This window comes from Polistes fuscatus, unplaced genomic scaffold (assembly GCF_010416935.1).
Source record: "Polistes fuscatus isolate 324 unplaced genomic scaffold, CU_Pfus_HIC Scaffold8, whole genome shotgun sequence".
In the NCBI taxonomy this organism is placed as follows: domain Eukaryota; kingdom Metazoa; phylum Arthropoda; class Insecta; order Hymenoptera; family Vespidae; genus Polistes; species Polistes fuscatus.
The window spans coordinates 3,002,337-3,024,947 of NW_025113162.1; the positions used below are offsets into that span (position 1 = coordinate 3,002,337).

Sequence of the window (22,611 nt, forward strand, 5' to 3'; positions counted from 1 at the left end):
AACCGTAAATTATAAGTTTTTCTCCTTGATCAGTCGATTTCAATGAAAATATTATTTCACAAGCGAAACTTACGAAGATGAAGAACGAAGAGAGAATTTTAAAAAGAGCAAGATATTTAATCATTTTCAATATTTTCAATATTATTCATTTGCTGAAATATTTATTTGTGTATCAAAGATCAGTAGTATTCGTTACGTTGTAATGTTACACGTGTAAAAACTCACAGCTCGCAACTCGCAACTCACAGTTCACACCTCGCACCTTGCATCACACCATTTTCAATCATTCGAGAAATTTTCTATAGAACCCCTCCGTGCAATCCAACGTGCGAATAGTTGAAAAGGCGAGAGAACGACTATACGATGAAAATGAGCATCGATCTCCTCTCTCTCTCTCTCTCTCTCTCTCTCTCTCTCTCTCTCTCTTTACTCGTGTTCTAGACCACGTTTATACGCGGCCGTGCATTTCACAGAATCGTGGTAGCCTCGAATGCGTGAAAATGGCGTTATTCTGATCTTATCGGTCGATCCGCTTGATTTATGATCGAGTCCTGAAAGAGTTAATGGAGGCAAAATAGCGTAGAGACCACCATGAATCGTTTCATATCGAAGCGAGCACTATCGATGTTCTCCGTTGATGGTGAACGTCGTCTGGTACACTACATCCCATACCCTCATACTACTCCCCCCTATCCTATTTTCTCTCTCTCTCTCTTTTTCTCTATTTCACTCTATCACCTCGTTCAAACATAATTTATGATCCTGATGTAACTGTTAATCATTAACCGATCGCAGAAATCCCCAAACGATTTATCGGACTTCGCTTTCGAGTAAAAAAAAAAAAAAAGAAAAAGGACTACGAGTTTATCCAGAAGCTTGACATTTTTCAGAAAGTTAAATGGCGAAAAGTTATCGAGGAAGAAGTACTGACTATAGTAGTGGTAGTAGTAAAAGAAATAGAAATAGTAATAGTAGTAGTAGTAGTAGTAGCAGCAGCAGCAGCAGCGGCAAGGGAAGTTAAATTTATCCATCATTTTACGACGGTAAAGATATCGAACGCTTGTATAATATTTGTTTTATATCCGATGGAAAATATCTGTAGAAATATATACATACAAAGTTGATAGAACCGATGTTATATGAAATTTATATAAACATTAATAAATTGAACTTATAAAAATATAAAAATATTACAACTTTTTTCCAATTATTCCTACAAATTTATTATGTATTCATTGTTATAGGGAGGGTAGAATTTTATTAAAAAAAATCCAAGATAAACCAAAAATATTTCATTTCGTCTAGAGTTATACGTTCACCTAAATATATTACATTGTTTAATAATTCATGAAAATTCTTGAACATTCAACATTCATCCAATCTTCCTAATCGACATTTTATACATCAATCAAGAAGTATAATTTTACTATCAGTGTGGAGTAGTCTATTTAAAATAACCCTGTTCTCGTTATATGTTCTTTATATTCTATCTTACACAAAGTTCTATCCAACAAGAAAATAAAATCTTCTTGATCTCTCTCTCTCTCTCTCTTTCTCTCTCGCTCTTTTTCCAAGTTTTCCTCGTTAAAGTCGTTCGCTTGGCGTCTTTGTTACCAGAAGAAGGCTCATAACAAGTAACCCGTTTGCTTCTTGTTACAGCTATACCGGCACACATACCTGGCCCACTACAGGATCGTGAACCTGAAGACTTTGTAAGTAAACGAGCAATGCCTCGAGGGCATTTACGATAATCATATCTCAGACTTATTCATGTGGTCGAGTCTGGATTTGCATTTTAATCTCACATTCTCCTAGAGTACTCGTAAGCTAGAGCGAAATGAAGAAAAAGGATGGAAAGAGATAAGGATAGGTAGAAAAGTAAAAGAGATAAAAGCCTAAGGCGTACCCGTTTGGAAAAGCCTGTAGCGTAGAAATTACAAACTACGTGAAAATTTAATCCTAGCGTCGTCTTACCATCACCCTTTTTCCGTTACCACATTGGAAGAAAAAGAAAAAGTAAAAGAAAGTAAGGGAAAAAGAAAGAGGGAGATAGAGAATACGAGAAAGTGGTTTCCTTCGCGGATTTGAACGTTAACTCAGCATTTAAAAAACCCTTATATCACGATGAGAGTAAATACTTCACCATTTTGTTATTCTCTTTCTATCTCTCTCCCTCTTTAAAATGTTCGAGAAAGGTAAGGGAAATAAGTGAGGGGAGGTCAAAGATAGTTGGAAGATTCGAAAATGAAATTACTTACGTGAGAGAGAGAGAGAGAGAGAGAGAGAGAGAGAGAGAGAGAGAAAGAAAGATGGGGGAAAGGGTGGAAGAAAACGGAACAATTCGCAGTGTAATAGACGAAGTAGATTTTTTAATGGGTTTAATTTCTCTCCAAGGGGACAAGCGTGGTTTGGTTGGAAAGGGCTGAAAAGTGTGAGGGAATATAAAGAGAGTAGAAGCCGCGGGAAAGTTCAATTCTCGAAGGTCTCGCAATGCTACATTGTCGGTTCATCTGTTAAAAACTTTTCTTCGAGCATACCAACCTAAATTCACTATCCCCTTATTCTTCTTCTTCTGCTCTCTTTCTCTCTCTCTCTCCTTTTTTCTTTTTATTTCTTGCTTTCTTTTCTCTTAAAGCGCGATTAAACCAAACCACTCTAACTTCTGATATGTTTACTATCTCTTTTTCGAATACGTTGCAATGGTGTTCTATAACATTTAACAATAATACAATGAAATATTTCTATAAAAGAGAATATAAAAAGTTACATGTTTAACACTTAACAGATCTAGTATCAATATACTCTTTCATCTAATTTCTTATACGAACAACAAAACATTTTAACAAATATATATTCCTGGAAAAGATGTAGAACAAGATAGTATACACCAAGATATTAATAATATAAATTAACGATAGGTATAGATAAGAAAGTTATTATCAAATACAATTCTATATTTAAAATTATTTTTTCTATCGTTCGCCTCAATTGAACACACGTTTCATAATTTATTAAAAATCAATTGTTTCAGAACGTTTTTAGAGAATACTTTTTCTTCTTATTTAAAAAAATGTCTCAGGTGTATATATTAATCGTATCGATATTACAAAATTCATCAAAATTCAGTCAGAGACAAATTAAGTGTCTACGCTACTCGACAAATTGTAAAAGTCGTGGAGGGAAGAAAAAAAAAAGGAAAAAAAGGAATGTATAAAAGAAACGTGCAAGCCATTTTTTAAAATGTACGAGCCACAACTGTCGATAATATTTTGTCTCTCCTCTCTTGCTCTTTCTTTCTTAGGTACACAGAAAGTAAGTATAGTATGGGTAGGTACCTTTTGTCAGGGACGAAAGTACCAACGACTTTTCCTCTCGTACTTTCCTACACCTGCACCTACTATAAAGGAACGCCACGGAACGGGGACGTAAACTCTCAACTTTTAAAAATCGCGTTATTTACATTATGTTTTTAATACTTACTCGAGCGTGGTTCCCCTTCTTCTCCTTTTTTCTTTGTTTTTTTTTTTTTTTGTAAAAACTTCGACTTTTCCGTAGCTTTTTGTCAACTTTTTTTTCCACGTACATACATGCAATACATGCAAATATACTTTTTTTACCAGCCAGCGAGAAACGTTATCACTTTACAAAAGTCGCGTTAAAGTTTAATCCAACGATCAACTAAAAACAAAACGAAAAATCATTTAACAAAATCGCACGAGTGATTGCACTTATGTTTTTTCTTTCTTTTTTTACCATTCTATCGACAGAATCAAAAACGACTAATAACATATTGTTGGCAACTAGTGAACCACTACAATGAATCAAATTTTGGTATTATATCAATTTCAATTGATTTTTTTGTTAAGATTTAATGAAGAACAAATAATAATGAATGCTAAGTGTACTATTTATTTTCATTTTTATTAAATATCCGATGTCAGTAAAAATAATTGCAAATAATTTTACGTAATTTCTTTATTTTTGATATGAAATAACAGTAAGGTAAAAAAACTCATATTTCCGTCCTCTAATAATCCTCGTAAAGTGATACGTAATTAGAGTAAACCGTGATGTTAGAGGAAGTCGCGGAAAACATAGTTCTCTCTTTTACGAATTCCAAGTAACTTCTCTACGAACATCTTTTCATACTTATCCAATACTACCAAAGAAATCGCGTCTTGTTTCTCATCTCTTTGGAATCAACAACACAAGGTTTTTATTAATTTCAAACGAATGGTGGTCACCCCTATCCATTTTTCTAACCGTGCCCACGTTGCTTTACTTTAATAATCTGACAGAAACTAGTAAAATCCAACGTGATGGTTAAATCGTTGTCTCATTTTTACAGTAACATTTACATATCAATGAAAAATCGTTGGAACTAAATCAGCTATATATATATATTTAAATTTTACATGTTTAATGATAGAGAAAATTTCATAACCGTAATGGTTCGTTAATTCAACATTCAAAAATCAAGATGATCTTGAGAGTTTCTGTACACCTACGAAAAAAAATATTAATACTACCTTATATACCTTTTCATGCCACATAAGTTTTGCATGTAACATTTTTTTATATTACAACAAATAACGGAAATATTTAGATGCTAATAGTTGTTGAGACCATCCTGTATATGTTGTAAACGATAAATTATAAAGAAAAGATGATCACGAAAAAGGGGATCGTAGGTAACATTGAAATGAATCGCAAATTTCAACCAAGTGGCTGTTCTCACGATAGATAGAAAACGTAAGCTATCGTCGTCGTGTTTCTCTACGACTTTCATCTTATAGTGTCATAGTCGCAAAGTATACAGGGGGAGAAAGAAGAGACTTGTATGCACGAAGAACAAAGAAGTCATAAGTTCTTACGCTTATATATATGTATATTTCTCGTAGAAAACCGGTGGTAAAAGAGGGAACTACTACTCGTCTACCATAAACTCGGTTTGTACGCTGCATGAATACCGTCGACTTTATTTATAGCTTTTCAAGAAGAAGTTTGCCTTTGAGCTAGACGAGGAAGAGTAATAATATCTGCGACACCGCAGTCAAACCACAATACAAACCGGATCAGGACTAGTACGAGCCCACCCCTCCCCCCTCCACTCCTCTACACACCGATCAATTGTTATCTAACTTTTCTTTTTCATTTTTTTTTGATTGATTAAATTACTTATCATAAGAATTTGATAAACTCGATAAACAAACGATTGCATTTTCTCTCGAACGATTCTGGTAATAAATTCGATTAAAATATTCGATCAATTTAGAGAGGAGAATCGAAACTTGTATTTTTGTATAGGAAAGAGAATAATTTCAATTTGTTATATCATATTTTGATTGTCGGAGATATATCGAAAGAAATAACGTGATAAATTCAATCGATAATATACTTTCTCGTTATTGGTATTACAATTTCGATTGTAATTTTTTCACTATCAGAAAGTTAACCTTTCTGATTGTTATAAAAAAAAGAACATAAGAGTGAACATAACATTAATTTGTAAATAATAAGATATAAGCATTAATTTTCTATATTTTTGTTTTCTTTCTTTTTTTTTCATAATAAATCACAAGCAGAAATAAGCTTTGTATATTTCAATCGAAAGTATAATGAAACTATTGTTTTTTAAATCTTGATTAACTATTCGATGTGTGTATTAATTATTTGAACGAGCAATTGACTTTCTATCATTTTGTTTCCCCTATTGGTTGGACCTTATTAGAAAATATGACAACTTTTCTACGAGACGTGACAAAGATATCTCTATGAAAAGAACAATATTCCTCAAGTGATACGTTCGTTTGAAATAAATCTTTGAAAAGTTTTGAAGAGAACGTAGGTGAAAACTCGTCTTCGAGAAACCTAATACCGATGTAGAACATAGTCAGAAATGGCGGTGGTTTGTTCGAAAAATTCATTTTAACTTTCACAACTCGCGATAAAATGTTTTCAACTTGATAGAACGTGCCTTTAGTGAAAATCGTCCTTTTCTTTCCTACGTGAATCCTTTCTATCTCTTTTAAAGGAATGAATATAAGAAACAAAAAAAAAATAAAACAGTTAGAATATAAATAAAAAAAGAAATTATTATTATTATTATATATTTAAACGGTATTATTTTTTTTTCTTTTTTCTTTTTTACAAAAATAATTCACAAAGATATTCCCAAGGTTTATGGACACTCACCAGCTGCAATTTTCATCCCTTTTTCGTAAACATTTTAAAACCAATCTACGAAAAGACGCTTTGTTTTATGCTCGAATAAGAGTTTTTCCACATAAGAGAAAGTACGTAAAAGCTTGCGCATCCGTGCAACCATCAAACAACATTTTCTCGAACTTTTTCCGGTTATTTTTTTCCAAGTAATCATTAAATAGATTCAAGATAAATTACGATAATATTTGTCAAAGTTCAAAAGTTCATATGTATTACATATCATATAATTAGAATCAATGTTACTGAAAAAATCATCTTCGTCTCTAAAAATTGTTATTAGAAACTATATCACGTTCTCAATTGAGACAAAAAATTTGCGATGATGAAGGTATGCGAGAATGAAAAAGAAAAAAGAAAGTATTTTTGTTTTAAACTAGAAATGCGTTAAAAGTAAGAAAATTTACGAATCATCCACGAGGAGCGAGAAACAATAATTTTAAGCTTCCAAGATATAACAAATTTTATGACACAGTTCTGGCATCACTTTTGGAGTGGTACTATGACTCAAAGATAACGGTCTACGCAATTAAAGCGTCGTTACACTCCGTGTGCAGTAAAACGTGGCCGGTCGAAATTTTGAGAATGTCGTTTCTGGAATGCAATTTCGTGGGAGTCGCGCCAACGTGATGGCGACGACGTTGACTGCAGTGAGCTAGCTAGCTAGCTAGCTAGGTACCTACTCACCCACCTACCTCCTACCTCTACCATCATTCTGTATGCGACAAAACTTCGTTAGAAATACAAAACATATAACGACTCCATGAAATAACGACGTAATCACGATCTCCATATCCGAATAAACATTCAAATAGAAAAATATTTTTTTTCAGAACTGAAACTTCATTGGTGGCTGCTAACGATTCCATATCCCTACAACTTGTTACCTGGGCACCACGTGGAAACGCTTTGATCTATGTTCACCAGAATAATATCTTCTACCGACCATCAGCTGAGATTCCTATCGATTATCAGATAACTGACAGCGGAATTTTCGGTACCATTTACAATGGAGTACCTGATTGGGTTTACGAGGGTGAGTCAATATTTTTCATTTATCTAAACATCTACTTATAGAATATCTTCTCAAACTTTTAACAAATAATAATTGAATAATTATATTAATAATAATAATAATAATAATAAGAATAAGAAGAAGAAGAAGAAGAACGAAAAAAATCACGAAATGGTTTTTCAATGATTGCTTTTACTATCGATAATGAAATTATTTTGAAAATATTCATAGTACGAAATAGATTCAATAATAAAATAGAAAATCTAATAGAAAAAGCTTTCCTATTCGAAATTTGAAAATTGTATATTCGCTTATACGATGTAATATTATTTTTCTCTTTTATTATAAACGAATAAAACGATGATAGATTTTTATTTTAACGTTCGTTAACCTAAGTAATCTATTATAGTATTTGTTAGTTATCTTGCGAAGCGTTACGAGCGAATTACACGATGCTCCCGTGAGACTTCATTGTATAACGATACCTATCTCTTATTCCAACCTTTTCTGTCTCTCTTTCTCTCTCTCCCTCTCTCTCTCTTCATCTATTATTTCATCCTCTTTATCATGGGACCTTCTGTCTCTTGTGATATTTCAAACGTCTATTTACTATCGGATTTTGTTTCTGCAAAAAATAAATAGTAATATAATAAGATTAAAATGATTCGTCCCTATTGAAAATATAATAACTACGAGTAAAAAAGTATTTAAACACGCACACCTTTTTAAATTTAAAAAGGGATTACTTTAATATTTATTATATTATTCTATTTATTTCTTACTAAAAGAGAGCATTAGACAGATTGAATATTTTAAGCGAAATCCTGTGACAACTCGGTAAAATTTCTCGACATTTTTAATATTTCTAATGTGTCCGAAATTACATAACGATATTCAACATATGTATATGTAAGTATATATATCTACGTATATTACGGATTCAATATACGATTCTATATGTATTTTTTTTTCTTTTCTTTTATTTTTTATTTTTGTTTTTTGGTTTCACGTTGACTTTTTGCTTTATCAAAGAATTTTTTTCTTTGTTCCTCTTTTTTCTTCTTTTTCTTTTTTTTTTTTTTGTTTAGTCAACACAACGATTTTTACACCAAAGTATATTCCTATTTCGCACGGAACAATAAAGTATGGTATATTGTGCACAGGTAGCATCATGCCATCGAGGGTAATACGCATAGCTGATGTTCGGAGAAACATCGGCCGCGTTTGCATATTTCCGGAGCTTTCATCAGCTATGCTCTTTCTAACTTTCCTGCGCACTTCCCTCCCCCAACCCCCTTTTTGTCCCTATCAACGACAACGTCCCCGCATTTCTTTGCTTTCGTTCAGCCCGAACGAATGAAGCGTAAAAATTCATCAGGGAATTTTGATGTTGTCAAAAGAGAAAAGACAAAGTGCACAGAAGGAAAAAAAATTACAAAAAAAAAAAACATTTGAAAATATGAAAAAATAAATTTTGTTTTGTCTTCTGTGTTAGATTCGAAAAATCTAAAATCGATGAAGTCCATGACTTAAAACAATTTGTAAAATATTATGTACGAGTACGAGTAATATTTAAAAATTCAAATGTCCAAAATATCGATGAATAAAATTGATATTTTTGTTTTTGTCACATTTTCTTTTGAAATTAGAATACTTCGACGGATCTGGAAAAAAAGAGAGGAACATTTTTAAATGTATATTTCATAGATTAAAAATCAACCTGGCTAGTTAGTTTCTTCCTTTTTCGTTTGCTCGTTTGTTTCTTTTACAAATTGATGTAAGAAAAATCAATAACTCGTAAATAAGCTTTAACGTAAGCGTTAGAAATAACGCTTTCCAAAGAAAACGAGTAATAGTGTAAGACAAAGAAGGAGGATCGTTAAAATTATTTTGTGAATCATGTTATATTCGTCAACATGGGTAGAAAAATTATAATATCGCAAAGTAGATGAAGAAAATTGAAAATAAAAAAAATAGTATATGAGATGAAACGAAAAACACAGAGAGAGAGAGAGAGAGAACGAAAAAGACAAAGATAACTTGACGAGGTCGAAGAATGAAAAAAAAGAAACTGCTATGTCATGAGGATAGAATAAACAAGACGAGAAGGAAGAAAACCTCGAACGCATTTTATTGGATAAAAATCCCTTTTCTCCTAAGAAAATGCGTTGTGTGCAATAAAAATGTGAACGCCTTGTTGGTAACTTTCTCTTTCTATCTTTTTCTTATTTTTTTTTCTTTTTTGTCTTTTTCTTTTTTTCTTTTTTTCTTTTCTTTTCTTTTCTTTTCTTTTCTTTTCCGTAGCAATGAGAGAATAGGAAAAACCAGCGTTAAGGTATAAAACCGTAAAGGGATAAATTTTAGTACAGGCGTAAAAGCTGAAGAATAAACACGAAAAATGCGAAGAAGGAAGAGTGGATAGGATAGAAGGAAGAGGAGAAGGAGGTATTCTAGCGCATAGTGTTAGGGAGTAAAAGTTCAGTCGGATGTCTTTAGGGCTTCTAGGATGGAAGGCTAAAGTAGCGTAAAAGCAGATGAAAAAGAACAGCCAGACAAGAACGGGAAACCTATTTCCTCGATATACTTAAGTCGTACAGTGACAAATTAACGGCGAATTCGAACGGATGTTTTCTTCTATGGGAAGAGGGGGGGCGGGGGAGAATTCGAGAGGAATGAAAAAAAAAAAGAAGAAAAAAGAAATGCATGCGTATTACTTCGATATATCTTACTTTATATCTCTCTGTTATCGATTTTAAATTTATAAAAACGTCATCGTTAATTACGTTAACACGATATACGTATTTTTTGTTTGGTAAAATAAAGCAGAGCAAAAATTCGTACAAGTCCCCACAAGCGTTTGTTTAAAAGATTTCATTTCAATAAATAAGATATCCAAGAGAAAAGTATAATATAATTGTTTCTTTTCTTTCAATCTTTTCTCTCTTTATTTCGTCTCCTTGCAAATTATTTTAATGACAAGATCACCGCTAAAGTAAAAATAAAAATCTAAGGTGTTACATTGTGTACGTAAGTACGTACGTATAAAATGATATTAAAAGGGAGCTTTAAGAATAATTATTCCAGTTCTTAAAGAAAGCAACGAAGCTTTCTAATCTGAATTGTTCATCTAAAGCGCAGTCGCGACTTCCTTCTCGTTTTATGTATTCAGAAAAGGATATCGGGTAACTCGCGAGCTAGGAAAGAAAGTCCAGCAGAAGGAAGTAGCTGCCTTCAAACGAGGGTTTTACTATGCACGAGCAAGCTCCCTCGTATCGCACTGTTTCTTTCTTTCTCTCTCTCTCTCTCACTCTCTCTTTTCTTTCTTTTTCTCTTTTACTCTTGTTCTCCTCTTTCTTTCTTTTTATCTCCTTCTCTCTATCTTTCTTCTTCACATTCCGTGAAACTCATGCTCGGAGAAAAACCACGGGAAAAGCGGTCGACTGACGTATTTTAAAAGAAAATAATGAAGAGAAAGAGAAACAGCGAGAGGGGAAAAAAGAAAAGGCCGCGGAGATATACGAATATTCCAGCATAGATTAATATATAAGTGACGACGAGAGAAAACAAGCTCGTGAAAAATAATAAGATTGACATTTTTGTTCTCTTAAGTTTTATTATATTTCTTTTTTTTTCTTTTTTTTTTTTTTTTATTATACCCCTTCTCTAGTATTCTATTTATTTAAAACTTGCATTAAATTCATTTAGCGGTGACTAGAAACGAGCTTTGTTATCGTTCAAAAATATAATCTTATTTTTAACATTTTATTACGACAATCGTCGTATCTCACTTGGCATTGAAGTTCGCATATTTTTCAAATATATTCGGAAATGACAGAAAAAAATGATATATCCTAATTTAAAAATATTTATCTTTTCCTATTTGATTTTCTTCTAATCGTAAATAATTTAAAACGTGATCTACCTTTTAATCTACCTTAATTATTATAATAATCATTTGTCAATTTTGTTATACATTCATTAATCGTGTTTGACATTAAAGTTCTTAAATCAATGAAATAAAAAAAAAGAAAGCAGAAAATAAAAAAAAAACTAACTTTATATTTCGATTTCAAAGGTCTACCTTTTCTTATTTGATTTTCCTCAACTTCACGGATCCGTATCTTCCTTAACTTATTTTCTACCTATCTAGGAAGAAGAAACGAAAATATCTTTCTCTCTCTCTATCTATCTCTCTTTCTGTCTTTCTGTATGGAAGGAAGGTAACTTGAGAATTTTCGAGATACGTGAACGATACTGACTTAACGAAAGGGGATCTTCTGATGTATTTCCTCTCGATAGCGTTAGGAACAATCTTTGTGAGCGTTATTTCGTCAGAGAAGTTCCTAGTGCATTAACATGAACGCCAATCGGTAGTTCAAACTCGGTTTAAAGTTCCTTAAAGGGAATCACGATCCACTTCGGTGGCTACTGTTACTTCTTCCCTTTTTGTTTCACCTTCTTCTTCTTCTTCTTCTTCTTCATTTTCTTCTTCTTCTTCTACTTCAGTTTCTCTTCTTCTTGTTATATACTTGCAATACAAGTCCGAAAAAGAAAGAGAGAGAAAGAGAGAGAGAGACGAACGTATTTTCGGTTCCGAGATGCAATACGGGCAGGCACTTTGCACGATGAGAAATGTCCAAGCGGTTCAACGGGCCGAGCATAACGATAACACGAAACGCGACGAGAAACTAAAAACTTTTCTTCCTGCTACGGATTCACCATAGTAATTCAAGAAAAGAATAAACACAAAAAAAAAGGAAAAATAAATAAAATAAAATAAAAAACAAGAGAGGAAAAATATAAAGGGGAAAAAGAGAAGGAATAAAGTACTCTCTCTCTCTCTCTCTCTCTCTCTCATTCTCTTTTTATCTCTATCTCGTTTTATTATATATGCCACGTAACGTCATCCTTCTGTGTAATAGAAAAAGTGAACGAGTCGATTATCTCGACCATAGTTGTGAACGCAAAAAAAATTATGCGCTACTGTTCGTTGAAAAGGAATGATTTCTGAGACCGTGGTCTCAAAATTCTAAAAATTGAGTCAATCGTTTGTATCTGTAAATGACTCATTTATGAACTACGTAAGTTGTTTATAATCATTTTCTATAAAATATGACACAAGTATTAAACTACAATATTTGAAGATTCCCATTTTATTTGTTCCGTTTAATTTGAAAATAATGTCGAAACTATAAAAGAAAACTAATGATTCACCTAATATTACTATATTACAATAAATACTTCATCGATGTCTTGAAAACTCAGAATCTCGCTTCTTATTTAATCAGCCGAAGATGTTAGTCGATACTTGACAGGTTGACAGGTGCCAGTTGGAAAGGTGCCGTGCTCAGAATTTCATCGAACCACCATCGGGAATCGAATGTCACCATTGTGCTGTCGTCTCAAGCGAATGCTTCGACGTTGCATTTCAGTCGATTTTATTTTTAAGAATTTTCAAGAAGTCTACTTATTTTCCTAGTTCATATGTATAAAATATTACATAACGGTTAAAATATTTCTAATATAAAATAAAATAAAAAATAGGAAATAGATAATTTATCGAGATCATTTTCCAACTAGATCAATAATGTTATACAATATTTTTGACAGAAATATAAGGATAATAGTGAATGATATTTGAAAGGACGAAATATTGCGATAGATATTATAAAATAACTAACATCTAAATGATCTCGTAACGTAATCATTTTATACAATTATACGTTAGATGATAATAGACAATGATCTCCTAATTATGCAGCTCGCATATACAGAATTTGCATGTATATACATTTAAGCGAACGTACTTGCTTGCGTACGAATAGACACACATAGACAAGTTATATCGCTACGCTATTAATCATGATTAAACGATCCGAAGTACTATTATTCTACGAAATCCTTTGATGATAGGGCTAACGATAGTTTCGATGACGATGATGCATAGCGATTAATTTGAATCCTAGCTCAATTTTCCAATTAACTATCACGTGTGAACTATTTTCAAGAAAATTAGTTAAAACTTTGTCTATGAAGCAAACTTCGTCTTATATTCTTGAAAGATCGGGTGAGTAAAATAATTTACATTTATAGTCTAATGTTCGAAGTAAGCTCACGAGTTATTTAGTTTTCTTCGAACTTTTGCTTGCACAATTATTTGATCGATTAATTTTATATTAAATTTATAATTCCAAATTATCTCTCGAAAATATATTCACTAAAACGAAAGAAATAAAAAACACAAATTGTATTTAAATATTCTTACGTGTCTATAAAATCACGACGAATTCGATCTATAAAAGTTTATTTCTTTCATAAAACCATGATATATATACATGCAACGATAAATTTATGAGAAACACCAAGATCTTTACAGTAATATAATTTAATACTCGAAAGTTGTATATACGATCCTAAATATAGTCAAGCACTATTGTCTTTTCAATTTCGTTCGCGTTTTTTTCATGATTATATCCAACTTTCATGGTATATCTCATCGTTGTAAATATAAATGTTCTCTCTATATTCTACAAGTTTACGAATATTATTAAATACAAATCGATAAAAGGAAATATATTCGTTAAAGCATACATATTTATTACTAAAACTAAAAGGAAAAAAGGGACGAGGGTGGGAATTTCCTGTAGCTTTTTGTTATCCACTTGAAAACTTCTCTAAAATAACGTTTGTATTTTCCCTATCTAGATTTTTAATATTTACATATCTTTCATTACAACATTATGCTTTATGTTCTGCTTCGCGTAAAATATTGCTTTTTTATCGTCGAAGTTTCCTCCGGTGTTTCTATCTCATTCCTTTTTCTTTCGTAGCATCAAAAGCAAACAACATCCTTCGGTAAATTTTTCTTGCGAGAGAAATAAAAAGAAAAAACTCAAGATATTATATTTTAAATTTAATAAAATTGATAAATACGAAACGATCAATAGAAAGTAATTAAATATAATTCTATATTGGAAAAATTCTATTCAAGGGTGAATTAAAATCCTATAATTTATCAAATTTCTCTGCTACTTGTTTAAGTTTAAGTAAAGGTGGTATTGTGTCACGAAGGGTGGAAGGGCGTCTTGATTAGAAATTCTAACCGCGTTATCGTCGGAGTATAATACGTGGGTATGGTTAAGATGTTGGTATTAACGAGGCAAGTGCACATTCTGAGAAAGCAGATGCTGAAGCTTAGTAGAGAATAAACGACGTAGTAGCGTTCGTCTTCGTAGAAATAAAGCACAGCACAGCTGTGTGCCCTTTTAACGATCCTTCTAACCATACGAATCTTCCTTTCAAGTAGTGAAATTTGTTTATAGTCTGACTTAAGTTAATCTATATGGTTTTTCCAAAATGACAACCTATATATATATATTTTTTTTTTTTTTACTAATAATAAGAGAATCTTATTCTTTCTAACTTTCTCTTCCTTTATTTTTCTTTCATTTATCTTTCTTTCCCCTCTACTCTATTCTAACGTCAAGAACCTCACTCAAAGCACACCCTTGGGTACATTCTCCTTCTTACTATTGCAAGAACGTACTGAAAGAGTTGTAACAGATTTTCCACAACTTCACCGAATACTAACGAGAAATTTTCCAATTTTGGGTTCATTAACAAACTTATATATATATATATATTTATGTATATAGATATATAAGAATTAAATCATAGTTTTATCGTAATAATCAAAGATAGTTGTCGCATTAATTTCAGTTATGAAATTATACTTATTTCTTTTACAGTTATTATGTTATCAAAGTCTCATCAATGCTGTGAACAAAATATTACTCGATGAGATTTTTTTACGAGTAAATCGCGTGTTAAGTAACATGGAAAAGCTTTCAACTATATCCTTTAAGTAAAATAGAATTAAAATATTTAGATTAACCTTTTCGATACTAACAACGACTATTATTAAACAATTTTTGTACGTTTTATTAATATACAGCACGTTTGAATATAATTATTCTCTACTAATATTTTTTTACATTACACGACAAATTTTAATTGCTATGTTATATTTTTCCGATAAAATAATGTTCGCGTTATAATTATTCAATACATACAGTGACAATGTATTCCCGGTTCAATTGTTCCTATAATGAAAACATAGTTACGAAAAACAAAGTCCTATTAAAAAAGTTAATGATTTTTACAATAATCGATAATAATAATTCCTTTTTAAGATATAATTTCCAAGAACATTTCTTGTTTGTACTTTAGCTGTGATCAAATGAAAATTTTATAAGTAACCGCTATACCTCGAGGCAAATTCCACGGTCGGGAATAACGCTAAAATTGATGCTAACAATTTCGCTACTCCTTATACTTACGATCCTTACTTAGCAAGTTTAGGAACAAAAGTCAAATATTTCTTAGTATAATAGTTTGCCTATGTTGCATTATACAGTTTTGTCCCATTCGATGTCACAAAAACCAAAAATAAATAATAATGACTATCAAGTGATGTTTCTAATATCATCGAGAACAATCTTCAATTTGAAAAAAAAAAAGAAAAAAGGAAAAACGAAAACCAAAAAAGATGCGATGAATTGTAAAATAAAAAAAATCATTTAACATGACTATGAAATGATTCCTTCAATTACAAGTAACCTTTTAAATGATCGATTTTGTTTTGATCACTTCTATGTACCATATTCGAGATCATCGTAATATCTAAATCGTAACAAACATTTCCTCTGTGCATGTAAATCACATTAACTAGATCTATAACTAAGTTTAGACATAATCGGTTCTGATATTCCTCAAGTATCTAGAAGATGATTCCGTCTCAAGTAAATCCCATAATATTACCAGCAATTATATAATTAAATCGAAATATATAGAACTGTGATATATCTTAAAATCCTATATTTATATTTCCCTCGTCTAATCTTTATTGATAATGTCCCATTAAAAATCTTTTATTTCAATTCGATCATCAACATATAAATCAAAATAACGAAGAGAATAATATTCCAATATGAACGTGTCTGATTTGCTTATATATTCCAAATACATGTTCCATATGTATATGAAAGATAGAGAGAAGGAGAGAAGTGACGAAGGGGAACGAGAGGGAAAGGAAGAGTTTTGATCACGTTCTAAACTTCTCTCTTCCTTTGATCCTCCAGTGAAACTCTATTAAATTTATTAAGTCTATACTGCGAAAACAAACAGCATCCCTTTGCTAGAGAATTTAAACTATAAGGTAATATCGTTTTTTTTTATAAAAAAAAAATGACGCGGTACTGAACTCGTCACAGTTTTAAATTTCGTAGAAAAGAATAATATTTTCCTCGACAAGTGTACCGCGAATCGTTTCTTCTTTCTGCCATCATATCGTCACGAAATTTCATACCCAATCCCCCCCCCCGCCGGACCACTTATTTTTCTTCCTTGTCACGTTCACTGCAACGAAACGTTCACACTACTACGTACTTTTTCTTTCCTTCTCAACGTATTTCTTCATCCACCTCTTTTTATCCTAACCTGCCTCTCTCTATTTCTCTATTTTTTTCTTCTTCTTCTTCTTCTTCTTCTCTCTATTTTATTCAACTCTTTCGTTGAACAAAGTTCTCAGCTTCTTTTCTATATCTAAAGTCTCGCAAGAAACTCCTTGAAGAATTCAAGAAAGGAATTCGCTTTCTATATTTCTCTCAAAGAGTTATAAGAAAACAGCACCGATCCTCAAAATATGCTACTACCCCTTTTACTTCACCCCTAAACCATCAGCAAATCTTACCCTCTCTCTTTATAGTTTACCTATCGTGGCGGCTTCTGCTTCTACGAAAAGACGCCGTCAAAGCTTCGAATCTTTTTTGCGATCTTTCCAAAGTACGTATTTATGTATCTTTCTTTTTCCATCTCTCTCTTTCACTCACTCTTTTACTATCAGTTTATACATATATATATATATATATATATAATCTTCTTTCTTTTCGTTCTTTCTTTCTTACTTCTTTCCTTTCTTGATGCTACACCACTAAGGTAGCCTATGTATCTCCAAGCATACTAAAACGAAGACTCTGGAATCTCTTTCTTTCATGTCACGATCGTTCGTGCCATGACCCTTTCTGAAATATCGAACGAACTGCTTTTCAGTACCAGCAATGTCTACAATCGTATAAACTGAAACGATCTCTGCTAATCTTTGAAACAAAACAAAAAAAATTAAAAAAAAATATCTTTCCGTACAAATATTATATAGATAAGTTTGAAATGATTTATAAATAAACTAAATCGAAAAATGTATTCGAACTAAATTTTTAATAGATTCTTTTTTGTTTTAATTTTTTTTTTTATACAATTTTATCCTATTATTTTTTTTTGAAACTTTTACTACGAATAAATAGAACGTTTTGGAATAAAATTTTTGAATATTCGAACAAGTCGGGGAAGAATTTAAATCGAACTATCGTTTATTACACATTGCTTTACTTTCTCGAACCCTTTGAGAAATGTGTAAAATTAATTAAAGTTAGTTTCTCTAGCGTTTTAGAATTAACACGAATAAAATAACATAGCCCATTTGTAAAGACCTTGTCAAAGAATAGTTTGTCGAAAGAATTCACAAAATGTTAATGTATAATAGTTTCAATTTAGTCAGTTTTCAACATTTTCTATTATCTACCTTATATAAATATACATATTCGAGTGCACAAATAAGAAGAATTCGTATGAAATACATTTACAATGATCTTTACGTATATTTTAAATCTTCCATAATTAATTCCAAACATGAGATTATATGATAGAAAATTTATTTCTAAAGAAAAGAAGAAAAACACAAAAGCCAGATAGTACAACGTAGAACTCGTTGCAACGTTTTACTTAAAAAAAAAAAAAAAAAAAGAAAACGATATGTAGTCGCGTTTCATTGGGACGCGAAACGAAAAGCAAGACGGAAACTTTTTGACCTCGATAAAGTTTTCGTGCTGGAAAACGGTCAATATACGGCCCTGCGAATTTAACCAGTCAGATAAAATAAAAACTGTCGTAATGCTGTACCTCTCATCATGATTAACACTTTGCACTCGAGAGGTTATTCTCGGTTAACATTCGATTTGATGCAGCAACTCGGCAGGTTTAACACGATGATTCGTACGATAACGATGTTTATTTAAATTGCGTGTGAAATCATTTCAAGATAATCATAAGAAATTCATCAAATATGCGGAAACTCATCTCGAGTTACTCGTTAATTTGTCACATGACTTATATTAAAAATTCCTTACTCCTTAACAAAAATAAGAGCAAATAATTAAAATTAATAATATTACAAAATTATTTTGTTAATTATTTAAAACTTGAAATACAATATTTCAACTTATCGACGCGTGTAAATTTTGTTCTTTTTCAGAGGAAGTATTCAGTTCTAACAAAGCATTATGGTTTTCACCGAACGGCTCGAAACTGGCTTTTGGATACTTCAATGATACCTTGACGCCGGTCATGAACATACCATTTTATGGATATCCAGGAAGTTTGACTTTCCAATACACGTCAGCTATACCAATTCACTATCCTAAGGTAAGCCGGTTAGCCTTCAAATCATACATGAGTACGTTAGCCCCTTGAAATGCATACATACTATAGCTATTGGCAAGGTATCCTTGTTCGAAGTATAAGTACTTCCGTTTATGATTAAATCCGTTGCTGACTCAAAGAGAAACACTTATCTCGACTACTTCTATTTAACATTATAGTCACGCGTAATGCATTAATAATTAAACTATCTATGTATATATTTTCTCTGCTTATATATATAAATATATATATTTTGTTTAATTACCTTTCTCATTTATTTTTTATTTTTTATTTTTTATTTTTATTTTTTTGTTTCATAAAAAGAGGTACGCCTCTGAAATCGAATTTTCATAAATTCTCATAAATATTTTGTTAATTTCGATAAGCAATCAAATACCACGATCTATTGACAATCCAATTAGCTGCAATCGTGCAAATTAATCGTACGCCTTGCACGAGTATCGTGTCACGCGCGCGTCACAAATGATTACATAGTCGTAGTTAGTTAATTGCTTTACGAGTCAACAATACTACCACCAGCATCATTCTCGTCGTCGATCGATAGGAACATGTACCTACTTGTCGAATTTGCGATTAAATTATTTTACTTATTAAGTACCAATCTCATATATGCTCTAACACAGAAACAAACACACCTATCTTTGCACGTTTACATATGTGAATTTTTATTTTTTAACTAATCGTGATATCTCGTTTGTTCTTATTCAACGATAATGTGAATAGTTTATCTTGATATGAAAACTTATGAAAAATTAGTTCGCACGTGATGAAGGTGAAAATATCGTAGCACTTTAGAATGCCACGACCTTAAAGTGAACGTTCTCTCTCTCTTTCTGTCTCTCTCTATCTTTGTCGTTGCGGTACCCTCGTTTAAAGATTAAAAGCTCTCTAACTAGAGTTTAAAGCTGAGAGTAGGAAATGAGAGAACCGACCGAGACACCTTTGCATTTTTCAACACTCTTTTGTAAGTCGCGATTAATGTCACCGGTTTAAAAAAAAAAAAAAAAAAGAAAAGGAGAGATAGATGGTATCTCGCTATCAAGAAGAAAAGAAAAGAAAAAGAATTAGAAAATAAAATACCTAAGCCAATCCGACGCGAAGAAAAATATATTAACAATTTTGTGATATATATTTGATTTACTTATTCAAAACACGTACGTTATTCATACGGTATTGTAGTATATCTAGATACATAATATTATATAGTTCAATAAAAACTTACTTTGCAATTTTTCTCTTGTTCGATAAAAAGAATCAAATCACGGAGTGATTTTTCAATCTGCGTTCAGCTCGACTTAAACAACACGTGACTTCCATTAAAAAGATCCCTTATCCTTCTTCTTTCAAGCTCCTCAATTTCCTTCCGAACGAAAAATCATTTTACTTGTCGGGAGAGAAGATTTAAAGGACGGAGAGACAGCAGCTTGCTTAAAGGACCATTCTATGGATTAAAAAAAACTACATCTCTATTGGTGAGAGCTAACGCGTCCCGTTTTCACTGAGGGTGCGCTTTTAAAGAGACGCATCCCATTATTTCGACTTCAATTTCGCCCGTATAAAAGAGAGAGATCGATTCGACGAAATTCAAATGATTTGAAGAGAATTCTTTTCGTCTATCCCGCGCGAAAGATAAAAAAAAACAGATTGATAACTCGTTAATCATCTTTCATTCGTTTTATATTTTTGTATTATTTTTTGTTTCTTGATTGTTTACTTTTTATCTCGTTTCAGAGTGGCACGACGAATCCTACCGTGAAACTTTTCTACGTGGATCTCGAGGAAGTGTTACGTGGTAACACAAGGTTAATCGAGATCGAGCATCCTCCGGAATTGTCGTCGGTGGAAAGGATATTGTCGGCTGTTGGTTTTCCTACCGACAATCACGTTTACGCAACTTGGATGAACAGAGTACAGAATATGGCGTACTTCCGGCTTTGCGACGTTGACAGCCACGTTCCAAATTGTACAACGGTAAGTACAATTTTCTCTCTATCTCTCTCTCTCTCTCTCTCTTTCTTCCTATACCTTATTCTTGTTTCCGTGCTCTCTTCGAGGCCAATTTTACAACAGTAGAGAAACCCTTTTGCGTCCCTCAACAATTCTCGTTGGTTCTCTTCCCTTATGGATGCGACTAAGTCGTAATTTTGACGACGTAACGCGACGTACGTGAATACATATATGTATATAGGATATATATACGTGTGTGTGCGTATATGTGCACATGAATTGTATACATTTCTCGTGGTACGTGATGATGTTAGTAGTCTTGCTCAGCTCGCTTTGCGATATTCTAAAGCTACAGTGGGACCTGTCAAAGACGAATGTTGCGTAATTACACTTCGCCTAGTTCTCTCGCTTATTCTCTTTTCTCGTTTCTCACCATCGAATAGAAGGGAGGGACCCCATTTGAAAGCACGAAATTACGCGATCAGAAACGGCAAGGCTGTTCTCTATCTACGTTTCTTGGTTTATATGTATATATATATATATATGGTCGAACGTTTGTTGTGTCGATAAGTTTACGAACGCTTGCTTACGTCGTTCCGCTAATTGATTTTCGTGAATCCACGTTCTGTCAACTGTAACATTTCAATTAATACTGTTATTCGATTAAACAGAGATCCGAGGGAATGATTTGACATAGACGAGACTACCACAGTAAATTGCTTCGATGGGAGGAAATCTTACTCGCATTTTAAGAGAAACTCGATAAAGTGGACTTGATTGAAATTTGTGTACAGTTGCAAAATTGAAAACACCAAATACATACTTACTTTCTTTCTCTCTCAGTTTTTATTTTATATTTAAAAGAAAATAATTACGTTTATTTATATTTCTACAAAAAAAAAAAAAAAAAAAACAGAAAAAATAAAAAAATATAAAAGAGTAAAACAAAATATTCTTTTCAGGCTTTGACCTACATCGAAAAGCACGGTTGGGTGGAACAATTCGAAACACCGTTGTTCAGCAAAGATGGCACTTCTTTCTTGTTAATATTACCGAGAAAGCAAAAGGACGGTACTGACTGGAGACATCTCGTTTTGGTTAAGAATGCAACCAGCGGAAGTCCGATTACGGTTTCTCTAACTTCCGGCTACTTCGTCGTAACTGAGATAGTTTCATGGGATGAAGAGAATTCGTACATGTAAGTATATGTTATGAATTCCTTAGTACTAACCACAAATGGAGTACAACAAACTGCTTTGTATAGAACCAAATTGTGCAGCTGTATTAGATAGGCCCGACTCGATGATAGTCCTGGAATCGGCAATTAGTGTGAATGAATTATTAGGAGAATTTGCATAACACTCGCGTTGATGCGAATTTGATTTTAATCGATAAACACTAACGTTTGTATTCGGTTTTTCTTTCCCAGTTTGTTTTTCATTTTTTCTCCCTTCTTCCTTCTCTTCGTTGACAATAAAAATCATTAAAGATATATATTTAAAAACAAAATAAATGAAAGAATTGGAAAAATGATCAAAATCTTGGATATCAACAGTGGATGATAAACGAAATTAATATTTACGTTGTATCATCATTTATGTTTCATATTCTATTAACATTCTCCCCAAACCTCGTCGCGAGTATATTTTCTGTAAATGCATATTTAACCGCGAAATTGGGGATAATCAATGGTTCCATACGGACCTTTCGTACGTAGCGCACCTGAACGTAATATTCCTAAAGCACGCTAGTCCATCGATTAAATAATCATTAATAACTCTTTCACACGCTAATTGCTTTGCCGTTGAGGTCCAACGTTGCCTATTATCCGTCCAGGGATGTTATTTTCATTATAAATTAATTAATCTTTC

The 22,611-nt window shown here is 32.2% G+C and overlaps 1 protein-coding gene across 1 annotated transcript in view; it reads left to right on the forward strand.

Moving 5' to 3' along the window:
* The first annotated feature begins 1,634 nt into the window (after positions 1–1,634).
* Positions 1,635–22,611, forward strand: part of LOC122525015 (venom dipeptidyl peptidase 4) — a 41,337-nt gene continuing 20,360 nt past the window's right edge. Inside the window, exons 1-5 of the mRNA XM_043647544.1 lie at positions 1,635–1,712; positions 7,056–7,258; positions 18,606–18,775; positions 20,525–20,764; positions 21,703–21,938. Of these exons, the coding sequence (XP_043503479.1) occupies positions 18,698–18,775; positions 20,525–20,764; positions 21,703–21,938 (554 nt within the window). The 5' untranslated portion in view covers positions 1,635–1,712; positions 7,056–7,258; positions 18,606–18,697. The remainder of the gene's footprint in view (positions 1,713–7,055; positions 7,259–18,605; positions 18,776–20,524; positions 20,765–21,702; positions 21,939–22,611) is intronic.